This window comes from Callithrix jacchus, chromosome 8, assembly GCF_049354715.1.
Source record: "Callithrix jacchus isolate 240 chromosome 8, calJac240_pri, whole genome shotgun sequence".
NCBI lineage: Eukaryota > Metazoa > Chordata > Mammalia > Primates > Cebidae > Callithrix > Callithrix jacchus.
The window spans coordinates 116060687-116081343 of record NC_133509.1 but is presented as its reverse complement, the minus strand read 5'-3'; the positions used below and the strand labels follow the sequence as shown (position 1 = coordinate 116081343).

Below are 20657 nucleotides of genomic sequence, written 5' to 3'. Positions count from 1 at the left end.
TTTGCCTGTAATCCCACCTACCTAGGAGGCTGGGGCAGGAAAATCACTTGAACTAGGGAGGCAGAGGTTGCAGTGAGCTGAAATTGTGCCATTGCGCTCCAGCCTTAGCAACAAGAGCAAAACTCCGTCTCAAAAAAAAAAAAAAATATATCGTGGTTATAGTTTTCTTCTTTTTGCCCTCACTTTTACCTTATTGCCACTCTCATGGTTCTGCCCGGTAGTACCCTCTTCTTATTGGCTGCTTATTTGATGCAGTAGATTATCCTTAAAGAAAGAGTCAATGAACTTTGAGAGTATTTAAAGAGACACTCTTTTGAGAAACATGCATGAGCTGTAGGAATGAATTGTGTAACCTCCTTTGTGACTAGCCTGTGGTCATCTATCCTCACTGATTTGAGTTCATCTTCAGAAAACTGAAAGGTGCTCGATAACGTGAACTCTGAACAGGACTTAAAGGTTTATTGTCTTCATTAGTGCACCATTTAAATTCCTAGTGTCAATACCAATCATTTGCTGGATATATTTGGTTTTATTGTTTTTTTCTCTCAGTGATTGCTGTCAATTAATCATAATTCAGTTCATCAGGAGTAAGTTTTTCATGTAAAGGCCATTTATGATCAAGACACAATGTTATACTTAAATTATTGACAGTCAACAATTTATTTATTAATATGGATTCGTTAGCAAATTTGCCAATTATTTTTCTTGTCTTTAGTTTTAACACATATAATACTAACTCCCCAAAGAAACTCAGATTAAAAAATACTTTAGGACTTCGCACAATTGTTTCATAGGAAGAAAATTTATTTCGTGTCGTGAGAGCAAATTTTAGTAACAATTCTGTTGAAGTCACTTTTCTAGGATTCTGTTTCCAAAGCATTAGTTCAGCTATTCAAGATGAAACACATTATTTATCAAGATGTGGTATTTCAAAATGTCACAGGAGAGAGACACACAACAAAAGGCAACACATTTGTTTAATTTCATTAGTTACAAGCGAAATTCTAGGTCAGTCATGATTTTAGATGTTCATAATATTTCTGTTAAGATGTGCAAGTCTCATTGATAGCGATGAATGGGTATGACTAGGGAGAGATTCCAGGTGAGTCCAGCAGGGGCCATCTGTGGGGATCCATTAACCACACTCCACAGACTTAAAACAACAAAGAGCTTTTATTTCATGGTGTGGTTCATGAGCGCTCAGAAGTAATGTCATCTCTGCTTGGAGACTTTTCTAGCAGGACATTAGGGGGCTATCATGACAGGTAACCTGAAGCGTACAGCTGTAGATGAAGATCCTTACTATTGTAGGTAAAGAATAATTATTGGGAAAAAGAGGTTTTATGTCCAGTGATCAACAGGGCTGGAAAGAGCTGGCAGTTTCAGAAAAGAAGAAACCTCTCTTGACAGCTTTAGTATCACACTGTAATAACCTACCCTGGGCTAGCATAACTGACTCCATTTTAGCTGTAATCTCCAGCCTGGCTTCTCCCTCCTTACCGCAGCCCCTTGGGTGCATAACTGGGTCATGCTGCACTTAGAGGCATTGAAGCATACTGTTCTTAACACCTGTAACCATCGTAACCATGTCCTGCTTGGCATACCTCCCCCATGCTATTGTAAGAAAAAAGTTTCCCTTTTATCTTTGTGTAGAAGGAGCCTGGTCACCCCCGTCCTTGGTAATTGTATGGAAACCACCTGTGCCTGCAGCCTCTTCCTCTAACCTGCTTTTCTGCTTCTGTAAAATTTCACTTCAGCCAGGTACTCCCCTCCCCTACCTAAATCAAGGTATAAAACATAATCAGGCCCCTTCCTTAGGGCCGAGAGATTTTGAGTGTGAGCTGACTCTCGGTTGACGGCAATGAATTTGAACTCAGAGCATGGCGTTTTCCTTCTAACTCACTTGGAAACAACAATACTGTGGGCTGGAAATGGCAAAACCCATCCCTAAAGATAAGCAGAGTGTTTTGAAGTGACTCTTCATAGTGAAGTAGCAACTCTAAATAACCAAAATGTGTAACTATCATTTATTCTTTTCTACAAACACACATCTGTTTTTGGCCTAATAACTGTAGCTGGGTAGATCTAATAATTAAATGAGTGATTCAGATCCAGCCGAATATGATCACTCAGTTGAATTTTTGGTTCGGACATTATAACCAAAAGTGAGACAAAGGAAAAATTTCTAGGGTCATATGTCTAGGCTCCAAGGAGAAGGAGACAGCAGCCCTAAAAAACAGGAAAAGCAGATTCTACTTAGTGCTCTTCTTTCTCTTTATCTTAGAAATACATGTTTCAAGGGAAAGGGATATACTAGAGTTTTAAAATTGGAAGAAGTTATTGGACTCCTTCAATTCTACAGATTTCTGAGGCCAAGTGATTTGCCCGAAGTACCATAGTTAGTGTCCAGTTTGTTTTATTAATCAACAGGGGATTGAGTGTGCTCTGCCCACAATTCCTACTTATTGCTACTTAGAAAGACTTTCTAAAGTTCAAATCTTTTATGCTATGAGGCTGGCCAAGAAGAGCAATTCTTAGTTTGCTAGGCCACATAAGCCGAAATCTTGCCAGCTTTTCCAGGCAACACTTAATAACTGGACCACATCAGGTGGATTCTTGAGAAGAGATGATTAATAGGTTGATTTAAAAAACAAATAAAGCAAAACCAAACTCAAAGCTAATTCTTTCCCTCCTTCATGTCTCATAATAGCTGTTGCTTGTATGACAGCTCGTTGTGTTTGGCTTTTCAGTTTTAAGAAAATCAAATTCTCTTTGGATCAGAGAACATCAAGTCGAACTGAGCCCACATGGGACTGATTTTATCTTGTGGTCACCAACCAAATTAATAGCATTTCCATTTGCTGAATCTTTAGTATGAAACGCTATACAAAACTGAGAAGCTCTATATTGACATGGCTCAGTTAATATTTACTGAACATCTTGCACAATGCCATCTCTGGACTTAACATCAAGAAAGTCTTCTAGAAAGAAGATTATTTTGATTCCACCTGGGATTCAAATATTCTGGTAGCCTAACTTCCTTCTTGGAGGCAATGATTAGGTTAATACTAATCACTCTCCAGAGATTAAACTCTTGCCCCATGAAACATTGAAACATCGCCTGCACAACAGTGAGGGCAGCTAGGTGTTAGGGGTATCATGGGATTGGAATGCATATTTAAAAAACGATTCTTTTGTAATTTCCCCCACCATTGTGCATAGTGTAGTGTCAACTTACAAAACTGTTTGCATATACTCTTCTGAGATTTGGCCCCGCTTCCTTGGGGTTAGATGGGAGTTTTCAAGCAGTTCGTAGACATCTTGCATGTTGGGGAGACTCTGCCTCATGTCCTGGGTAACCTTTGGAACCCGAACATCAGTGCTATTCTTTGGAGGAACCCTCTGCCCCCGGTATGCCTGAGCCTGGCGTTTACAGATGCCAAACTTGCTGAGTAGGATGAACACATCCCTCTGGAAGGCCTTGGTGAAAATAGCATACAGGAATGGATTGGCACAGGAGTTAAGTGGATAGAAGAGGACCAGCAAAATTTTGGAGTTGCTAACAGTGATGAGAGGCTTGTTCAGAATGGCTGACAGAGCGTAGAACGAGATTGGGGCCATGCACATGAAGTCAGTGAAGATCAACACAGCCATCCTCTTGGCAATTTTGGTATCTTTGTCCCCTGGGTTGTACTGCGGATTTCGGACTGTGATGTAGATCTTCACATAACAGGAGCAGACAATGACGAAGGCAACTATGTTGAGTGTCAGAACAAAAACAATATATGCCAGAGCCAGAGGGGTCTCCGTGTCCATGGGCAGGCAGATGCTGACTTTGGCATAGCTACTTATTCCCACCAAAGGGAGCAGGGCAAGAAGGAAGCAGCAAACCCAGCCCCCGAACATGATGGCACATGCGTGCCTGAGGCGGATCTTCCGATCCAGGCGCATGGCGAAGGTGATGGCATACCAGCGCTCCAGGGTGATGACCGTCAGTGTATACACAGACAACTCGCTTGCAAAGACAGTGAAGAAACCAGCTGTGTTGCACCCAGGGCCTGTCTGCCAGTCAATGGCATGGTTGTAATACTCAGAGTGAGTGTAGAGGTCTACAGAGGCGATGAGGAGTAGGTACATCCCCATGCACAAATCTGCAAAGGCCAGGTTGCACATGAGAAAGCGGGGGACATTCAGTTTGTAGTGGCTGGTGAGGAGAATAAGCAGAACAAAGACATTGCCCAGGAGAGCCAGCAGACTAACAAACCACACCACAATTCTCAGGAAGCTGTAGCCCATTATGTCTTCACACGGGTTGAACTCATCCGACTTGGGGGTACACACCATGTCTTCATTGTTCCCACACACGGTGTAGTCATAATGGCTATCAAAAGCTTGTAGGGTCTCTTCCTGGGGGTTTTTGAGTTCCTGGCCAAAACCAATGATCTCATCCTCTTGTTCTTCAAAGAAGACATAATAATGAGCATTGCTAGGAGTATCCTGGAGCGTGGACTTTTCCTTGTACCCAACACTGCTGTCACCCAGATTCTCTTCATATTCCTGGTAGAAGGGGCTATTCAAGGCATTCACAGATTTTCTCTGGCGCAAGCTCTGCATATTGCTCTCATTACACATCAAAGACTCAAGGATTCTGCAAGGCAACAGAAAACAGTTAGTACCTGGCTGGGCACAGTGGCTCATTAATATAATCCCAGCATGGTGGAGGCCAAGGTGGGTAGATTGCTTGAACCTAGGAATTTGAGACCAGCCTGGAAAACATGGTGAAACCGCATCTCTATGAAAAATGCAAACATTAGCCAGGCATGGTGGTATGTGCCTGTGGTCCCAGCTACTTGGGGGCGATGAGGTGGGAAAATCACCCGAGCATGGGGAGGTCAGAGCTGCAATGAGGCGAGACTGGGCCACTACACTGTAGCCTGGGTGACAGAGTAAGGCCTTGTCCCAAAAAAAAAAAAAAAAGTCAATGGTTGCTTAAAATCCACAAATGATTCCTACATTTACAAAAACATGTACACTGCTTACTATGATGTATATAATTCTATAAGGTTCTACAGGATCTGGGCAGGCCTGTTTCTATTACATCATTCCTATGACCTCCCCTCCCCTACTGTGTTCTAGTGACATTGGTCTTATTTCTCTTCTGCAACCACTTCAAGAAGAGTGATTAAAAATATAAAGTGGCCGGGCATATTGACTCAGGCCTGTACTTGGCTGGGCATGGTGGCTGAATTCCAGCACTTTGGGAGGCCAAGGATCACTTGAGGTCAGGAGTTTGAGACCAGCCTGGCCAACATGGTGAAACTCTGTATCTACTGAAAACACAAAAATTAGCTGGGCATGGTGACGCGTGCCTGTAATCCCAGCTACTTGGGAGGTTAAGGCAGGAGAATTGCTTGAACCTGTGAGGTGGAGGTTGCAGTGGGCTGAGATTGTGCCACTGCACTCTAACCTGGATGGTGACAGAGCAAGATTCTGTCCAATAAATAAATAAATAAATGAATAAATAAAGTGTGGATGCTGGAGCCAGTCACCTTGGTGGGAACCTGTCTCTATTATTGACTAGCTTGGGGAGGCCCATGAAACTTGGTTAATTCATTCGTAACATGGGACAATGGGAGTGGCTATTTCATATAGGGTTGTTAAAGGATTTGATGGATTTATCTCTTTAAGGCTCTTATAATAGCACCTGTAGCTTTGTGAGTGCCATATGATATTATGGTTATTATTATTATTCCTATTCAGAGCTCTAGAACCCTATGTTCCCATTGCCTGAAAAACCCATTGCTGCCTCTACTCATCATTATTTAGTTTCAAACTCAATATTAATTTTTTAAAAAAAATTTATGTATTTTTAGTAGATACAGGGTTTCATCATGTTGGCCAGGCTGGGCTCAATCTCCTGACCTCAAGTGATCCACCCATTTTGGCCTCCCAAAGTGCTGGGATTACAGGCGTGAACCACTGTGTCCACCCAGCCTGTTTGTTTTCTGACTTCCTCCACTAGACAGTAAGCAAAATACAAGAGGGATTTCTTGCCTGTCCTATTCACAACAGCCAAGCAAACAGATGTTTAGTAAGTATCTGTTTAACAAATGAATGAATGGACACTACCATACGGGCAGGCTTGTGGAAATAAGATTTAGTTTTTTCCTTGCTCACCAGACTCACAGCAAAAGGGATTCTTTAACTTGGATGGAAGGGCAGATTTTGATTGATCTCTTGGGTTCCGGTTAAAATACTCCTCTTCAAAACTGTTTGGAGGCTAAGAAGAAATCCAGACACTGCCCCTGAGGTCCACTTTAGCCTCCCACCCAACTGTGGTCCAGTCCTCAGTGATGCATGATGTCAGTGCAAGTCCACTATCACCATCCTCTACTCCTCTCTTGGCTTTTTGCACAGTTGTGATGCCCATATTGGCCGTGTGTGTGTGTGTGTGTGTGTGTGTGTGTGTGTGTGACGGAATGTCACTCTGTCACCCAGGCTGGAGTACAGGGGCGTGATCTTGGCTCACTGCAACCTCTGCCTCCTGGGTTCAAGTGATTCTCCTGCCTCAGCCTCCCTAGTAGCTGGTATTACAGGCACCTGCCACCATGCCCAGCTATTTTTTTTTTTTCATTTTTAGTAGAGACAGGTTTCATCATGTTGGCCAGGCTAGCCTTGAACTCCTAACCTCAGGTGATGAGCCCGCCTCAGACTCCTGAAGTGCTGGAATTACAGGCATGAGCCACCACGCCTGGCTGCCATATTGGCCTTCTTTATATGGCTGTTTTAGTTTCTGCCCTCACACCTGGTATCTGATATTTTCTGACTGCAATTATGCGTTTAGAAAGTCAATTAGTAAATACATAGAGGAGGGGGACCGAATAGACATAATGAAGGTGGATTAGGAGAACAGGAGATTGTACAATACACAACGGGGGAAAGGGGGAAATAATGCAGAGTAAAAGTGAAAAAGTAAAAGAATCGGAGGAAGCCTGAAGAGAAAATGAAGGCCTTTCCTCCTTTGCAGGCTTATAAGCAGCCTGATGTGCACATAATATATCATTGTTAATATTAATGAAGATCTTAGAATATTCCATTCCATTCCATTCCATTCCAGTGTTTTCCATTCAGTTTCTCATTTAATCTTCTCAAAACTCCTGTGAGTGATAACATTACGATCTTCACTCCCAAAGACTCGGAGTGGTTGGGTAAACTAGGCTTGGGATAACATAGCTTGAGAAATGGCAGAGCTGCGGTATGAACCCAGCTGACTCCAAAGCCCGCAGGCATGTAACCAGTGAGCTGTGCCATTTGCAAGGCCCAAACTGATCAGGTAACCCAACTGTGTGTTGTTTATAAGTCTGTTCTCATGGCTGTGGCATCTGGTAATATGTGTCGCAGTATCTAATTATGAATTGTACCTGGAAACCAGAAATCATGTCTGCATACCTCTACAAGATTCTGTGAGACCTGGTGTGTTTCTCTCTCCTGTGCCATCTATTTTCCTCTCTGCTCTGCAGTTATCTAGCAACATTGACTTTATTTCTCTGCTGCACCCAGTTTGGGTCCACGGGGTCATTGTGTCCTGTGGATTTCCTGTTTCATATGGATGCTTCCAATTTCCTCTCCACCTGGATTTCAGACCATGAAGCGTCTTCCCCAAAACAAAGAAATGAATTCCACTTCCACCAAGGCCTTTTGCCACTTATGCTGGGTCCCTGCCACTTACCCTCTGATTTTCTTCTGATTCTTAAAAGCACAGCAGTGGCTTGGATAAGAAAGGTCAGCCCGTGTAAGGTGAAGGAAACTCAAGGAAAGTGGAAGTTTCTTAAGAGTCCAAGTGTTTCTTGCTATCAGTTCCTTCAGGTGCTCCAGGCCTTTGGATGGAAGGGCAGTGACACTGGTATGAGACACGTCCCTGGGAGGCAGAGAAGAGAAAAAGGCAGAGAGACAGTGAGCAGCCAGGGCCTTCTCAGCCTTGGCCAGAAAGTCAAACAGGTCCGAAGATAATGGGGAGATGACGTGCTCCTTTCTTCTACTAAGTACGTAAGCTGAGCTCCTGGTCTAAGGAGGGATATCAGGCTTCTAAGTCTGTGTTACAGGAACTCCTTGGAATTCCAGTATCCAGCAATACAAATGCTATTTCCACAGTCATTTTATTCTATTCATCACAATACATGCAAACTCTTGGAATCAGAGAGAGATGCCAATTTTATTCTGCAGATTGCCACCATATTAACTATGAAACGGTCTCATGAGGCAAGAGAAATAAAATAGAACAGAGACTAAGGGGCCTAACTTGCTATCAGCCTCTGTGGAGACTGGAGTTTGGGGACTGATAAACTGCTCACTGATAAAGATCAACACCAGTATCATGAAAACCTGATAATGAGGCAGACCTCGGAGTCATAAGCAGTTATATTGGGAATTCAGGACTGACAACAATTCCCCCGCCCTTATCACTCCAGTGTCTTTATAAGACTGTAAATGCATTCTTGGAAGGAAAACTCAAGTATTTATATTAACAATGTAAAATCAGATTCAAATCACTTCTGAGAACAATGGGGTTGGGGGGTGGTGGTCAGACTAGGAACAACGTAGACATCAGTGTTAGTTACTAAAATAGAATTAATTCATAGCATGAGTACGGCATTCTCTGCTCTTTTCTGAATCCTAGAGATTCCGGGCTCCATGTCTTGCTCCATCATTTTTATTGGCACCATTAACAGCTTGAATAAGGCCATCAATATTTAACTTAACATCCCTCCTATTTTATATTTTGTCGATTAAAGTATTCCTTATAGAGGATAATTGCATTTAACATATTTAATACAATTAATAGTATCCGATTAGCGAGTGAATTCCATCATTTACAATTTCTTCCCCCATATCACTGCAAGTAGACTTAGCTGGGATTTACATTCTCCAGGTTCAAGGCTGTCAGAACTTGCTACTGCTTTTTTTGCAAACATGAAGCTCATGTATTAACCCCATTCTCACCACAAGACTGTGACTCTTGTGAGGAAAGGGTTGGTGCAGTTGCTATTTTGTTTTGTATTTAATTAAAAAAATTATATAACCTAGCATTTCCCAAACTTGCCTGGTGGTAAGAATTACCCTTGGCACTTGTTCCTATATTATTCCCAGGTGATTTTAAACACTAGGCAAGTGCATTTGTAAACTGGCATAAATAATCACCTTTGTAGTTAGTGAGAGTGGAGGGACTTTTGAGCCGGACCTAAGCACAGTTCTGAAGCAAATGAAACTGGGTTTTGCTCTCCTGCCTCATCTGTCCTTCTGAGGCATGTCTTTCTCTTTTAGCCATGCTGTCTTCAAGGTGTGGCTGTCTTTCAATTCCAGATTTCTGGAAGCAACTTAGGTTGCTCTTCCCAGCGATGTTTTCCTGTCAGTGAAACAGGAGAGCATCTCATGGGCTCGTTTCCCCGCTTTGCTGTCTGCTAGATACACTGATTGTGCGTCTTCATCTGAAAGAGTTGATCCAAATAATGTGCTTGCATTTTAATACGTATTTCTTGAGAAAACATGTTAGTGATGATTTTAGTTACTGCTTGACAAAATGCCCCAAAACTAAGAGGCATAAATCAACAATCTTTTCATTAGGGCATAGGTTTTATGGATCATGAATCAGAACAGGGAATAGTGGGAATAGGTTGTCTCTGTTCTGTGATGTCTGGGGCTTCAGCTGGGAAGATCTGGAGTCTGGGGTGACCCAATGCCTTGGGGGTGGGATTATCTGCAATTTCCTTCACCAGCATGTCTGGTGCTGGGGCTGACGTGACTCAAAGACTGAGACTATTGCTGTGGCCACTCCATGTGGCTTGGCCCTCCCACATATGTCAGCCAGATTCTGAGAGAACTAGCAAATTCAAGGGCAGAGGACGTAGAGTCCACCTCTTAATGGGAGGAGTGTCAAATAATTTGGTGCCTTCTTTTAAAACTGCCATAATGATCTAAGTGATGGAGAGACCATTGAGGCAGATGATCTGGGTGAAAATTGTCAGTCTGTCACTCTGCAAATCAGCTTGCCTAGTCTAAGGATCACTCTGGACCAGCATCAGAATCACCTGTAATACAGATGGAGACACATCCCAGACAAAATGAATTATAATCCCTGTCAGTCGAGCCTGGGAATCTGCATTACTTAAGGTGCTCTCCAGGTGATTCAGAAGCTGGTTTCCATCCTCAAAGCATTTTTATGAAGCAGGCAGATACTAAAATTCAGACAAAGAAATAAGGGATGTTGTGTCCCAAGAGATATAGTGAACGAAGGGTGGAGTCATAACAGTGATTTGGGTCTAGAGTTCTCAGCTTCAATGCCCTAGGATCCAGCCTTCACTTTCAAGTCTTTAGAGTCTTTGAACACAGATCCAGGTGCAGTAACTCTCCAGGGACTCGTTAAGAATCTGGGAGGGAAGATTTGATTCCAAAGTCTGTCTGAGTCTGTATAATGAGCGGATCCTGGGTCCTCTAAGTTGGGTCCCAGTCGGGCTGAACTGGGAGGGTGCTTTGGCAGGCAAGGAGAAAGTAGGTGTTGAGAAATGTGGATAAAGCTTATTACAAAAATATTTGTCACATAACGGGTGCTTGGCATATGGTAGGTGCTCAATAATTGTTAATTCCCTCCTTGTCCTAGTTTGAAGTTTATCTGAGCTCAAGCCAAAAGCAATGAAGCTGGCAAGTACAGCTCCAGTCCAGACCTCAACTTGTATATGCAACTACTTATTTGATATCTCCATCTGGATGCCTCACAAGCATCTCCTTTCAAAACGGAGTTTTTTATCCCTTGCCCTCAGCTCAACCTGCTCCTCTCTATTTTCCCCCAACAAGGTAATTGACACTCCCATCCACTTGACTGCTCAAATTAGTAACCCTGGAATCACTACAACATGTTGGATTTCCTCAAGACCATTGTCCCCCCCAACATTTAATCTAGGAAAACATCTATGATTCTGAACACCAAAGGAATCTCAAATCCATGTGTTTGTATCTTCAACGTAAGCTTTCTAGTCCAAACTAACAATGATCTCTTTCTGTAATATCTTTCCTGTCTACTTTTATTCTCTTTCAATCAATTCCCCACATAGTAGCCAGATAATTATAACATAGGAACTGAGTAATGCCACTTTCCTGCCTAAATGCCTGCAGTGACTTCCCAATGTACCATGAATAACATCCACGCTTCCTACCATGCCCTTTAAGGTTTTGCAGATCTAGCACTGGACTACCTTTCTAATCTCATCTTGGAGCTCTAAGGCCACTTACAGACAAATTAGAATCTATTATTCTTGAAGACATCTTAATCCCCACTTCTCATAGTTCTAAGTGTCCATTAGGAATGCTGCACCTGAAGTGCTCCTGTGGCACTCCACCCACACCGCCTTTGTACTTACAGGGTCGAGCAGGGGGCACAACTGCCTTTTTTCTTTTTTGATTAACCACCCTTGCAGTGCTCTGCAGTTTTAATCAGTCTTCTTGTTATCAGACAGAAAGGTAGGAGCTCCTGTAAACTTCCCTATGGATCTAGCGTTGCCTCTCCACTCAAAATATCTCAAATGATTCTTGCCTTAAAGCTTACTGGAATTTCTTTATTCCTTGTCTTCCATCTACGATTTTCCAGGGCTTGAAGCTTTAATGTCCTTGTGGAGTCTCTCTTGCCCTTGCTGTACATTCATGCCGTGAATATTTACACAACATGAAATTGTTCTGGAACCGTCACACCCCCACCCTCCAATCAGATGTCAGCCCAGCTATCTGCACATCTACAAATACTTGTTGAATACTGAGTCACATTTGATAGTCTTCCAATGCTGGAGTTGACGGGAGAATAAATCTCAGGCTGAAGAGATTCTCAAACTCAAAAAGTCAGGAATCATATCAAGTTTTTGAGGCTGTATTTTTTCCCCCACTCACCCAAAGTTTTATTTGATCACTTCAAATTCAGGATTTTAAAATAGTGTACCTTCTTTCCTAAAATAAACCTGTCAATATGCAATATTTTTTTCTATGTGAGAAGAATATAAAGAGTTGTTATGGGTGATGAAGGGGTCTGAAATCATTTGTGGGTATAGCCATATGGTTAGAAACCTACAGGCTGGAGGGCTTCCCTCTGTTTTGTTGACTCTGGCACTCTGTTCAAAGAGCTCATCAGCAATGGGCATTGAACTCCTTGAGAATTTGTCTCTAGCAAGTATTTACTCGCAAATCAGAATGCAGCTGAGCTAAATCTGGCAGATGGCTTGAAGTCTAATTGCCTAGGTTGTGGGAATAATCTTGAGGTAAGTGTCTAATGAAAGTGATAAGACCTAAATTTGGAGAGAGTGGGTCTTGCAGTGTTATATACAGAGAAGAATTTCATGAGATTTTAATGGTGTCAGGAAAAAAAAAGAGCTGACTATGTTTAATGTCATAGGAAGAGCAAATTGTACCTCAAAAGCAATTACGTACTCCAGTATCCCCAAACACTGGAACAATTTTTATTTTTTGACAGATATTTTGTCATTATTATTTAAGAATAACTTTTGATGAATTCAATTGCAAATTAAAGAGCACTAATTGGCTTGCCAGTGTTCCAACAGCAATTGCAAGTGTCTTTTCTGTTTGCTTGTCATGAAAGTAGATTTTGCCCAAGGTCAATATGTGGAAACTCTTCTATTATAAATGTGCAGTTACATCTGTAAATTTGTAGATGAAATGCATCTAAGAGCAGGAAGATTAATTTACTGTTTGGAACACAATGTAATTAATTTATTAATACTGACTTTAAAAATAAGTTAAAGGTTTAAAAGGTATAAATTCGAGACAGTAAGCTTGTCTATGAATATTTAAATAATTTAGAAATGCAATCTGCATTTATTTAGCAAGTACAGAATGTATTGATTGCTGTCTATGTCTCAAGTATAGTTCTAGAAGTTAGGCCTATAGCAGTAAACTGTTAAACAGTCTCTCCTTGCGCTTACATTCTAGTGGAGAAAAAGGGAATTACAATCAGAGCTGAAGGGACAGAGTCAGGGAAGGCCTCATTGAGGAGATAGTGGAGGAAATGTCTGAAGGAGGTGAGGGAGACAGCCAAGCTGCTATCTGGGGCAAGAACATTGCAGACCAAGGGACCAGCAGTATAAAGACTGTGGGGAGTGCACCTGGTATGTTTGAGAAAGCAAGGAGGCCAGTGTTGCTGGTGCTGAGATGGTGAGGGCATAGAACATGTGAGAGAAGTCAGTGAGGTATTAGGAGCCAGATCGTGAGTGGTCCTGTAGGCTGTCAAAAGAATGTTGCATTTTCATCAAATTGTGATCAAAAGGATGCAGAGGAATGTCATAATCTGACTTATTTTAAAAGGATCATGCTGGCTGCTGCTTTGAAAGTAACCAAAGTAAGCCAGGGGCAGAAACAGGGAGACCAAAAAGAGAGAGGATGGTGTCTTGGACCAGGGTGGTAGCAGTGGAGATACTGAAAATGGTTGGAGTTTGTATATATTTGAAAAGTAGAGCCATTGGGACTTTCTGATGGATTAGATATGGGGTATGTGAGAAAGAGAAGAGTTGTGAATGACTCCAAGATTCCTAGTCTGCAGCTGGGAGAATGGAGTTGCCATTTCCTGCAATGGGGAAGGCTGCAGGTGAGGCAGGTTTGGAGGGAATGATCAGAAGTTCAGTTTTGGGCATGTCAAGTTTGAAATGCCTATTAGACATCCTGATGATGATGTCAGGCAAGCAGGGTTTTATGAGTCTGGAATTTGGGAGAGTTGTCTGGACTGGAGATTTCTATTTGGGTACCATAGGCATTAGGTAAAGTTATAAAAGTGGATGAGATCACCAAGGAAGTGAATGAAGATATAGATCAAAGGAATATCGAAGATGGATCCCTGGGGCACTCCAACATTAAGAGATCAGGAAGAAGAGGAAGAGCTAGAAAAAGAGAGCAGGAAGGAGAAATCAGAGGTATGGAGAAAAACCAAGAGAGGAGTGCCTTGGAAGCCAAAAGAAGAATACATTCCAAGGAGGATGGAGTCAGCAACTGAGTCAAATGCTTCTGAAATGAGTACTAATTGGTCATTTGATTTAGCAACTGTGAAAGCCACCATTGACCTTGCAGAGAGTTATAGCGGCATGGTGGAAAGTGAAAATCTGATTGGAGTAAGCATAACAGAAATGGGGGCAGTTGCTGCAAAATGGCACAGATAAATAGGGCAGTAGGTGGAAGCAGATATGAAGGAAGGGATATTTTAAAATTATAAATGTTTTAATCTTTTCCTAAAAAGTAAGGAATCTTTTAAAAATAAATAACATCTAAAACAGTAACTCTTTAAGGCCATATAATATTCAATCAGTTTTCCAAGAAAGGCAGGGTAGTTCTTATCTTGTTTAAATCAGATCCAAATAAACCCAGACATGGCATCTGATTGATGCCTCTTAGGTGCCTTTTAATCCATATTCAAGTAATGCTGTTTTAAGATGGAAGAAACTACAGTATGTTTACACACTGATGGGAGATAATCCAGTAGGGAGGGAAATACAGATGACTAGGGAAGAAAGGAGAGGATTGCTGAAGTGATGCCCTTGAGTTTTGGAGAGGGGATGGGATCTAGGGCCCTGGTGAAGGGGCCAGCCTTAAATATTGACAAAATACAAAAGAGAGGAGAAAGGATGGAGGTATAGATGCAGGAAGATGAGTAGATGTGGCAGTGGGACATGAGGAGTTCTCTTTTGATTGATTTTATTCTCAATGAAACAAAAATCAAGGTGATCAAGTGGACATGAGAATGAGGAAGTGGACAAGAGAACTGAAGATAGGGGAGGTCGTAGGACATGGTCATCCAAGAGAGTGGGAGATGGAATGGGGAAGTGGGATGCGATTGCTGTGCGGCATGTAGAGCGAGCTTGGGGTGAATGATTTAAAGTGAAACCTGAAACCACTTGCCATGCTCAGCTACAAAAGCCCAGGCCTGCAGCAGGTGGGTAGTTAGACCAGGGTTGGGCTTGGCCAGGAGAGGCTGACGAGACGGAGAGTCAAGGTCGTTAATTGGCTGCATGTACAAGTCGGTGTTTATAATGGTGGAACATGGCATTTAAGCTGCATAAGGAAAGAGTGAGGATATGAGGGAGGTGAGAGACAGTGAAATGTTAGTAATGGACTGTAGATCCTGGCAGAACCAAAAAAATGGAAAGATTAATGTATCCCAAGGCAAGAGACAGAAAGAGAACAGGATGCTTAAAATTAAGGTTATGGAGGCTTTGTAGTCATTGGTCATGACAGGCCTAGTGAAGTCTGGAGGTACAGTGGAGGGCAGGCTTATTGGAGCAGTGGAGCTCAGATGTCAAGGTATAGGAAAGATAATCTGTGTGGATATTAAATAACCAAAGTTATGACAGCAGTTTTGGAGGGAAAAAAAAACAGTTTTGGGGTTTGGGACTGTCCTCTGTTTCGGTCATCCTCTGGGGGTCTTGGAGCATATCCCTGGGTACTACTGTAGGCAAATGTCTAGAATATCAGATGGTAGTAAGCATCATGGGGAAAAATAAAACAGGAAAGTGGGATGAAGTGTGGTGGGCTGCTTGCAAACTGAAATAGGGCATTCAGGGAAGACCTCAATGAGAAGCTTACAATTAAGTAAAGACTTGAATCAGGTGAAGGAGTCCACTGTGGATATTTGGAGAGAGCTCTCTGGCAGAGGAAACAGCTAGTGGCCAACTCATGAGGTGGGAACATGCCGTGTGTCCTATTCAGAGTGGCTGGGGTAGAACCACGAGGAGGAAGGAAATAGGAGGTAGGATGAGAGACTATGTGGCATGGGTGGGAGACGCATGGCATCATAGGCCTTTGAAGGCTACTTGTGAGGACTTCGTCTTTTTAAAAATGAAGATGATAAACCACTGGAGGCTTTTAAGCAGAAACTTAAGAAAATGATCAAGTCGAGTTGCAGAATTATAACAGGTACAAGAATAATCCTACATAAAAGGGGTTGTTGACCTGATGTACTGGGAAGAGATTGTATTTTGGAGTTAGTTAATATTGAATTTCTATGCTAGTATTTCCCTTATGGCCAAGTGACCCTCGGGGATTTACCTGATATCTCTGCACCAGTTTTCTTATTTGTTAAATAGGAATAATAATACTTTCTATTGAATAGTTAGGCCCAAAGTGATAGACTCTCTGTAAAGAACCTAGCACAAAGCTAATGCTCAAAGCTGACTTATTATTAATAAGAAAAACTGTGCCTGACTATTCAGATGATTGATCAGAAATTATGAATCTTTTCTCAAAGTCTATGTGTACAAACAAAATTGCTTTATAACTCAGATATTACTGTTATCATTTCTTTTAAGCCTCTATCTTCCATGATCGATGAAATCTTTTGGAGTTTGCTATTGCAACGTAATGGATTCTGCAGTGGAAAATTGCCATATCCTGTAATTTGGTGAGTCAGCATTTTACCACACAGTGACAAGAGGAAACCAGGGCAATTTTTAGTCCATTTTCACACTGCTGATAAAGACATACCAGAGACTGAGTAATTTATAAAGAAAAAGAGGTTTAACAAACTCACAGTTCGACATGGCTGTGGAGTCCTCCTTATCATGGTGGAAGACAACAGCCGTGTCTTACATGGTGGCAGGCAAGAGAGGGAATGAGAGCCAAGTCAAAGAAAGAACCCTTTATAAAATCATCAGATCTTGTGAGACTTATTCACTACCATGAGAACAGCATAGGGGAACTGCCCCCATGATTCAATTAGCTCCCACTGGGTCCCTCCCAGAACATGGGTTGGTTGAATTGGGAGCTACAATTCAAGATGAGATTTGGGTGGGACACAGCCAAACCATATCAACTGCCAATAGACGCTGAAACACAAGCATAGCCTCCTTCACAATGTTGAATTCCCTCCCTTCTCAACCTCACAACCCCTACACACACTCAAAATGATCATCACCATAGTGGCAAAAGGGTCGGGCTCCATGCTACTTGTGAAGGATAAAAGGTTCACTTTTTTTTAAGTGTTTATTTCTTTTAGACTCAGAGACAGAATGTAATTAACAAAATGGATTTCCATGTCCTGGCAGAGATAGTGTGTCAGATGACAATGCTTCATTATTTCCTCCCACCTGTTCCAGGCGTAAACTCCCGGAAGAGTGAAAACATTTAGTACTCATCCATACTTACATGGGAAGAATTGTGTGCTAATTCTATATGCTAAAAACTGCTTTTTGTGTTTCTGTTAGTAGGTTGTTTATTCAAAAATTTAATCCAAGGTTTATTCACATCTCTCATTATTTAGCCTGTTGCCAGCATCCTCTAATTAATTGTAAAATCACAAGTAAAACCTGCTACAAAATGTAGTACACATGGCTTTTGCCTTTGCTATTTGGTCCTATACAATCTTGTTTCTCTTATTATACAGATAATTGAGACTTGATATGGGCAAAATCATCAAAAATTGAGAAGAGTGGTGTGGAGAAGTCAGAATCTTTTGGGGTTTGAAAGGTTGAAATCAAATTTATGTAAAAATAGCACAGAGCCTAGCAGGCACTCACTAAAAGGTAGAGTTATTTATACATAAAGTTGCAAAGAAGGAGCAGTAGAGAAGTAATTATGGTCCTACTTGCTCAACAAAGAACAAACTTCAGATTCTTTACTGTTAAGAGCTCTTGGCTAAAGAGGGATAATTAGTTAACAAAATGGTTCAGAATTTACAAGGATTAGAGCATTCTGGCGGCATTGTTTTCCTAGGATTCGCTCTCAGCAAAAATTCTTTTATGTTCTACAAGTTTTTAACAAGGTAAAAAGCCCTTACTTAGGTAACTTTAGCAAAACCATCCTAAAGAAATAGTTTATGAATTTGTGAATTATTTTTAGAGAAGAAAAGCTACTCTAGTTTACTGTTTAGCCAGGAAAAACATCTACTCGGACTGAATCCCCTGCTGTAAAATGTATGACCATTTGAGGCCACTGCTCTAGGGAGTGGCTCCCAGTGTTTTGGAGAACTTTTATTTCGGGGATGATAGTAGTCGCACTTTCAGTTGGTTGAAGAAGTACAAAGGTGCGTATGATTTTGAGGATCTTTGCACTAACTGCTTTATCCTTCTCCCACCAGCAGGCAGCCCACTAACTGAGGACTGCTCTGCAAGTGATTTGTTAATAGTTATGGAAGTAACCCTGGCAAAATAGATTGCTGTGATTTAAAGTATTCATTCTTTTTTCTCATATTAGTGGCTAAGGTAGTAGGAGATGCTACAGATCAGTAAACTAGAATTTTGGGGGAAACCAAGTATCCTGAGTTGTCAATGTGACTCTTCTGTTCTGAAAATTCCTAGGGCTGAAGCAAACCATTCCCTGTTCTTGTCAAGAAGTCAGCATGCACACTATTCTAGAAAGATCATTGTCTACTTTCTCTCTTCAAATTCTTTCATGTTCTTCCTTGTGGTCCCTTTGCTGTGCCTCTCGAGATGTGGGTGTGTGATTTAGGAGGGATGACCTACTTTTGTTGCTTCCCCAACAGTTCAGCTCCTCCAGCATGGGTCTGGCTCGGTGCACAAGCTAGGTAGTGCAAGACGTCAGTTTGTCTTGTGTTTGCAATTCATTTCACAGTCGGTGAGCAGGGCAGCGTAGCATGCAAGCCTCCTCTGGGTTTGCATCTGCAGGACGTTCCCTTCTTATCCAAGAGAGCTGCACCAAGAGCTCCATTTGGTAAGCACAGAAAGAAAGTCAAGGAATTCCAGGCTGATGAGGTATTTGGGTCTCGATTTTCCTCCCCTCAGAGGGAGATCTAGTCCCTGTCAAATCACCAGGAGGTTCAGATTAGCAGTCCCAGCTCAGTGGCTGTGACAGAGTTATCTAGGAATAATATAGTCAGGGCTGAGGTGAGTTGAGGGCCACAAACTTTAATAGGTCATGCAACTTTTACCACTACTTCCACGGGGGCTGTCCTTACCTGCTGAGTCAGATTAGGTTGTCCATAATATGATTTCAACATACCATTCCAACACTGTCTTTTGGCTCAAATTATGTTATTTTTTTCCCTCTCGACACATCCCAGGTTTTCCTGTACACTTGCCTTTGTTTTCTCTCATAACTCTATCACTGTCTGTTCCAGTTCTGCCCCTCACCTGAAGCCCTTCTCAAATACTGTCCCCTTTAATAAAGCTTTCACTGATCACCCTAACTAGAAATGGCATGTTGAATCTCTAAATATCTCCTGTGGCTCCTTTTACATTCAACTTATGTTACAGTTATTACTTATTCACATTTCTCCTAAGTTGATTGCAACCTTTTTATAGCAGAGGCGGTGTCTTATCCTTATAACTACTGGAGCTCAGTAGGTGCATAGAAAAATGCCTGAGGAATAAGGGAGTACATGGACCATTCGCACTAGGGTTGGCAGAGAGCTGGTGGCCAGGAACAAAACTGATTTTATTTAGGTCAACAGTTTTATGCTGGAATACAATCGAATGATAAAAAGATAAAAATCCAATAAACATGGGCAAAAAATTTGAACAAATGCTGGGTGAAAGAAAATATACAAATAGCTGACAAGTGCATGAAAAGATGCTCAACATCCTTAATAATCAGGGACATATGAGTTAAAACTGCCATGAGAGGTCCACTAGAATGACTAGAATTAAAAAAATGACAATTACGAGCACTGGCCAGTATGAAATGCTCATACCTTGCTGGTGAGAATAGAAAATGAAACAACCATTTTGGAAAACACTGTAGTAGTATTTCCTATAAAGTATACGTAAAGATGTATTTATAGAAATAGAAATCTATCCTATGACCTGTCAATTTTACTATGAGATTTTTATATTAGAAAAATAGCATGTCTATGGGAGGTAGGGTGAGGCATGAGGAAACTTTCTGGGTGATGAAAATGTTCTAAGTCTTAACCAGGCTAGAGTAATATAGTTTTGTCAAAACACATCAACCTGTACACTTAAACAAACTGTACATTATTGTATGCAAGTTGTTTTTAAAAAATGTTTGCTAAGGATCATCCTAGAAAATCATGTATTCAGCTGTGTTCTTCAGGCATGCTGGAAAGGACCCTGCCACAGATTTTCAACCACCTAATAGTATTATCTTGTTAGGGTCATAAAGAGTTTAAAAAAAAGAAAAGAAAAAAATACCAACAAATATGACAGTGCCGTGTCCCTTGAATTAACTTGGTTAGCTAAAAGCAAGAAAAGTTTATTTTTGAAGTTAATACCTGTAATGCAAACCCAAGGATGTTATTACAGAGATTTGATCTTCTTAGGAGGTACTTACTCAACAATATGCTAAATGCTATATTAAAGTGGGTTATATAATTAAGAATTTAGAGAACTCTGATTATCATGAAAGGCATTGCATTTCATCCAGTGTGTTCTTTCCTTTGAGATTAAAAACACCAAGAGCTTCTCTTTCAAAATAAGATAAAGAGAAAACAAAGTAATCAAAACTGGAAAATATAAAAATGGAAAATGAGATTGCATATTTTGATTAAAAATCAATCAATAAAAAACTTTATTATACTTCCAAGCTAAATTTAAAAGTCTTTTTTAAAAACAGCAAATATTGGATAATAGATCTTTTGACTCTAGATATTGCACCTGTTTTAAATTAGATTATCTTTTGAGAAGTGACCTTGAAAAACACTGACTAAT

At 41.2% G+C, this 20657-nt stretch overlaps 1 protein-coding gene across 2 annotated transcripts in view; it reads right to left on the bottom strand.

The window, feature by feature from the left end:
* Window positions 1-783: 783 nt before the first annotated feature.
* The window catches only part of TSHR (thyroid stimulating hormone receptor), a 157196-nt gene continuing 137322 nt past the window's right edge, over window positions 784-20657 (bottom strand). For both annotated transcript variants that reach the window (XM_035261204.3, XM_035261205.3), the window contains 2 exons: window positions 7730-7918; window positions 784-4648 (listed from right to left, as the gene is read on the bottom strand). In XM_035261204.3, coding sequence (XP_035117095.3) covers window positions 3235-4648; window positions 7730-7918 — 1603 coding nt within the window. In that variant the 3' untranslated portion in view covers window positions 784-3234. The remainder of the gene's footprint in view (window positions 4649-7729; window positions 7919-20657) is intronic.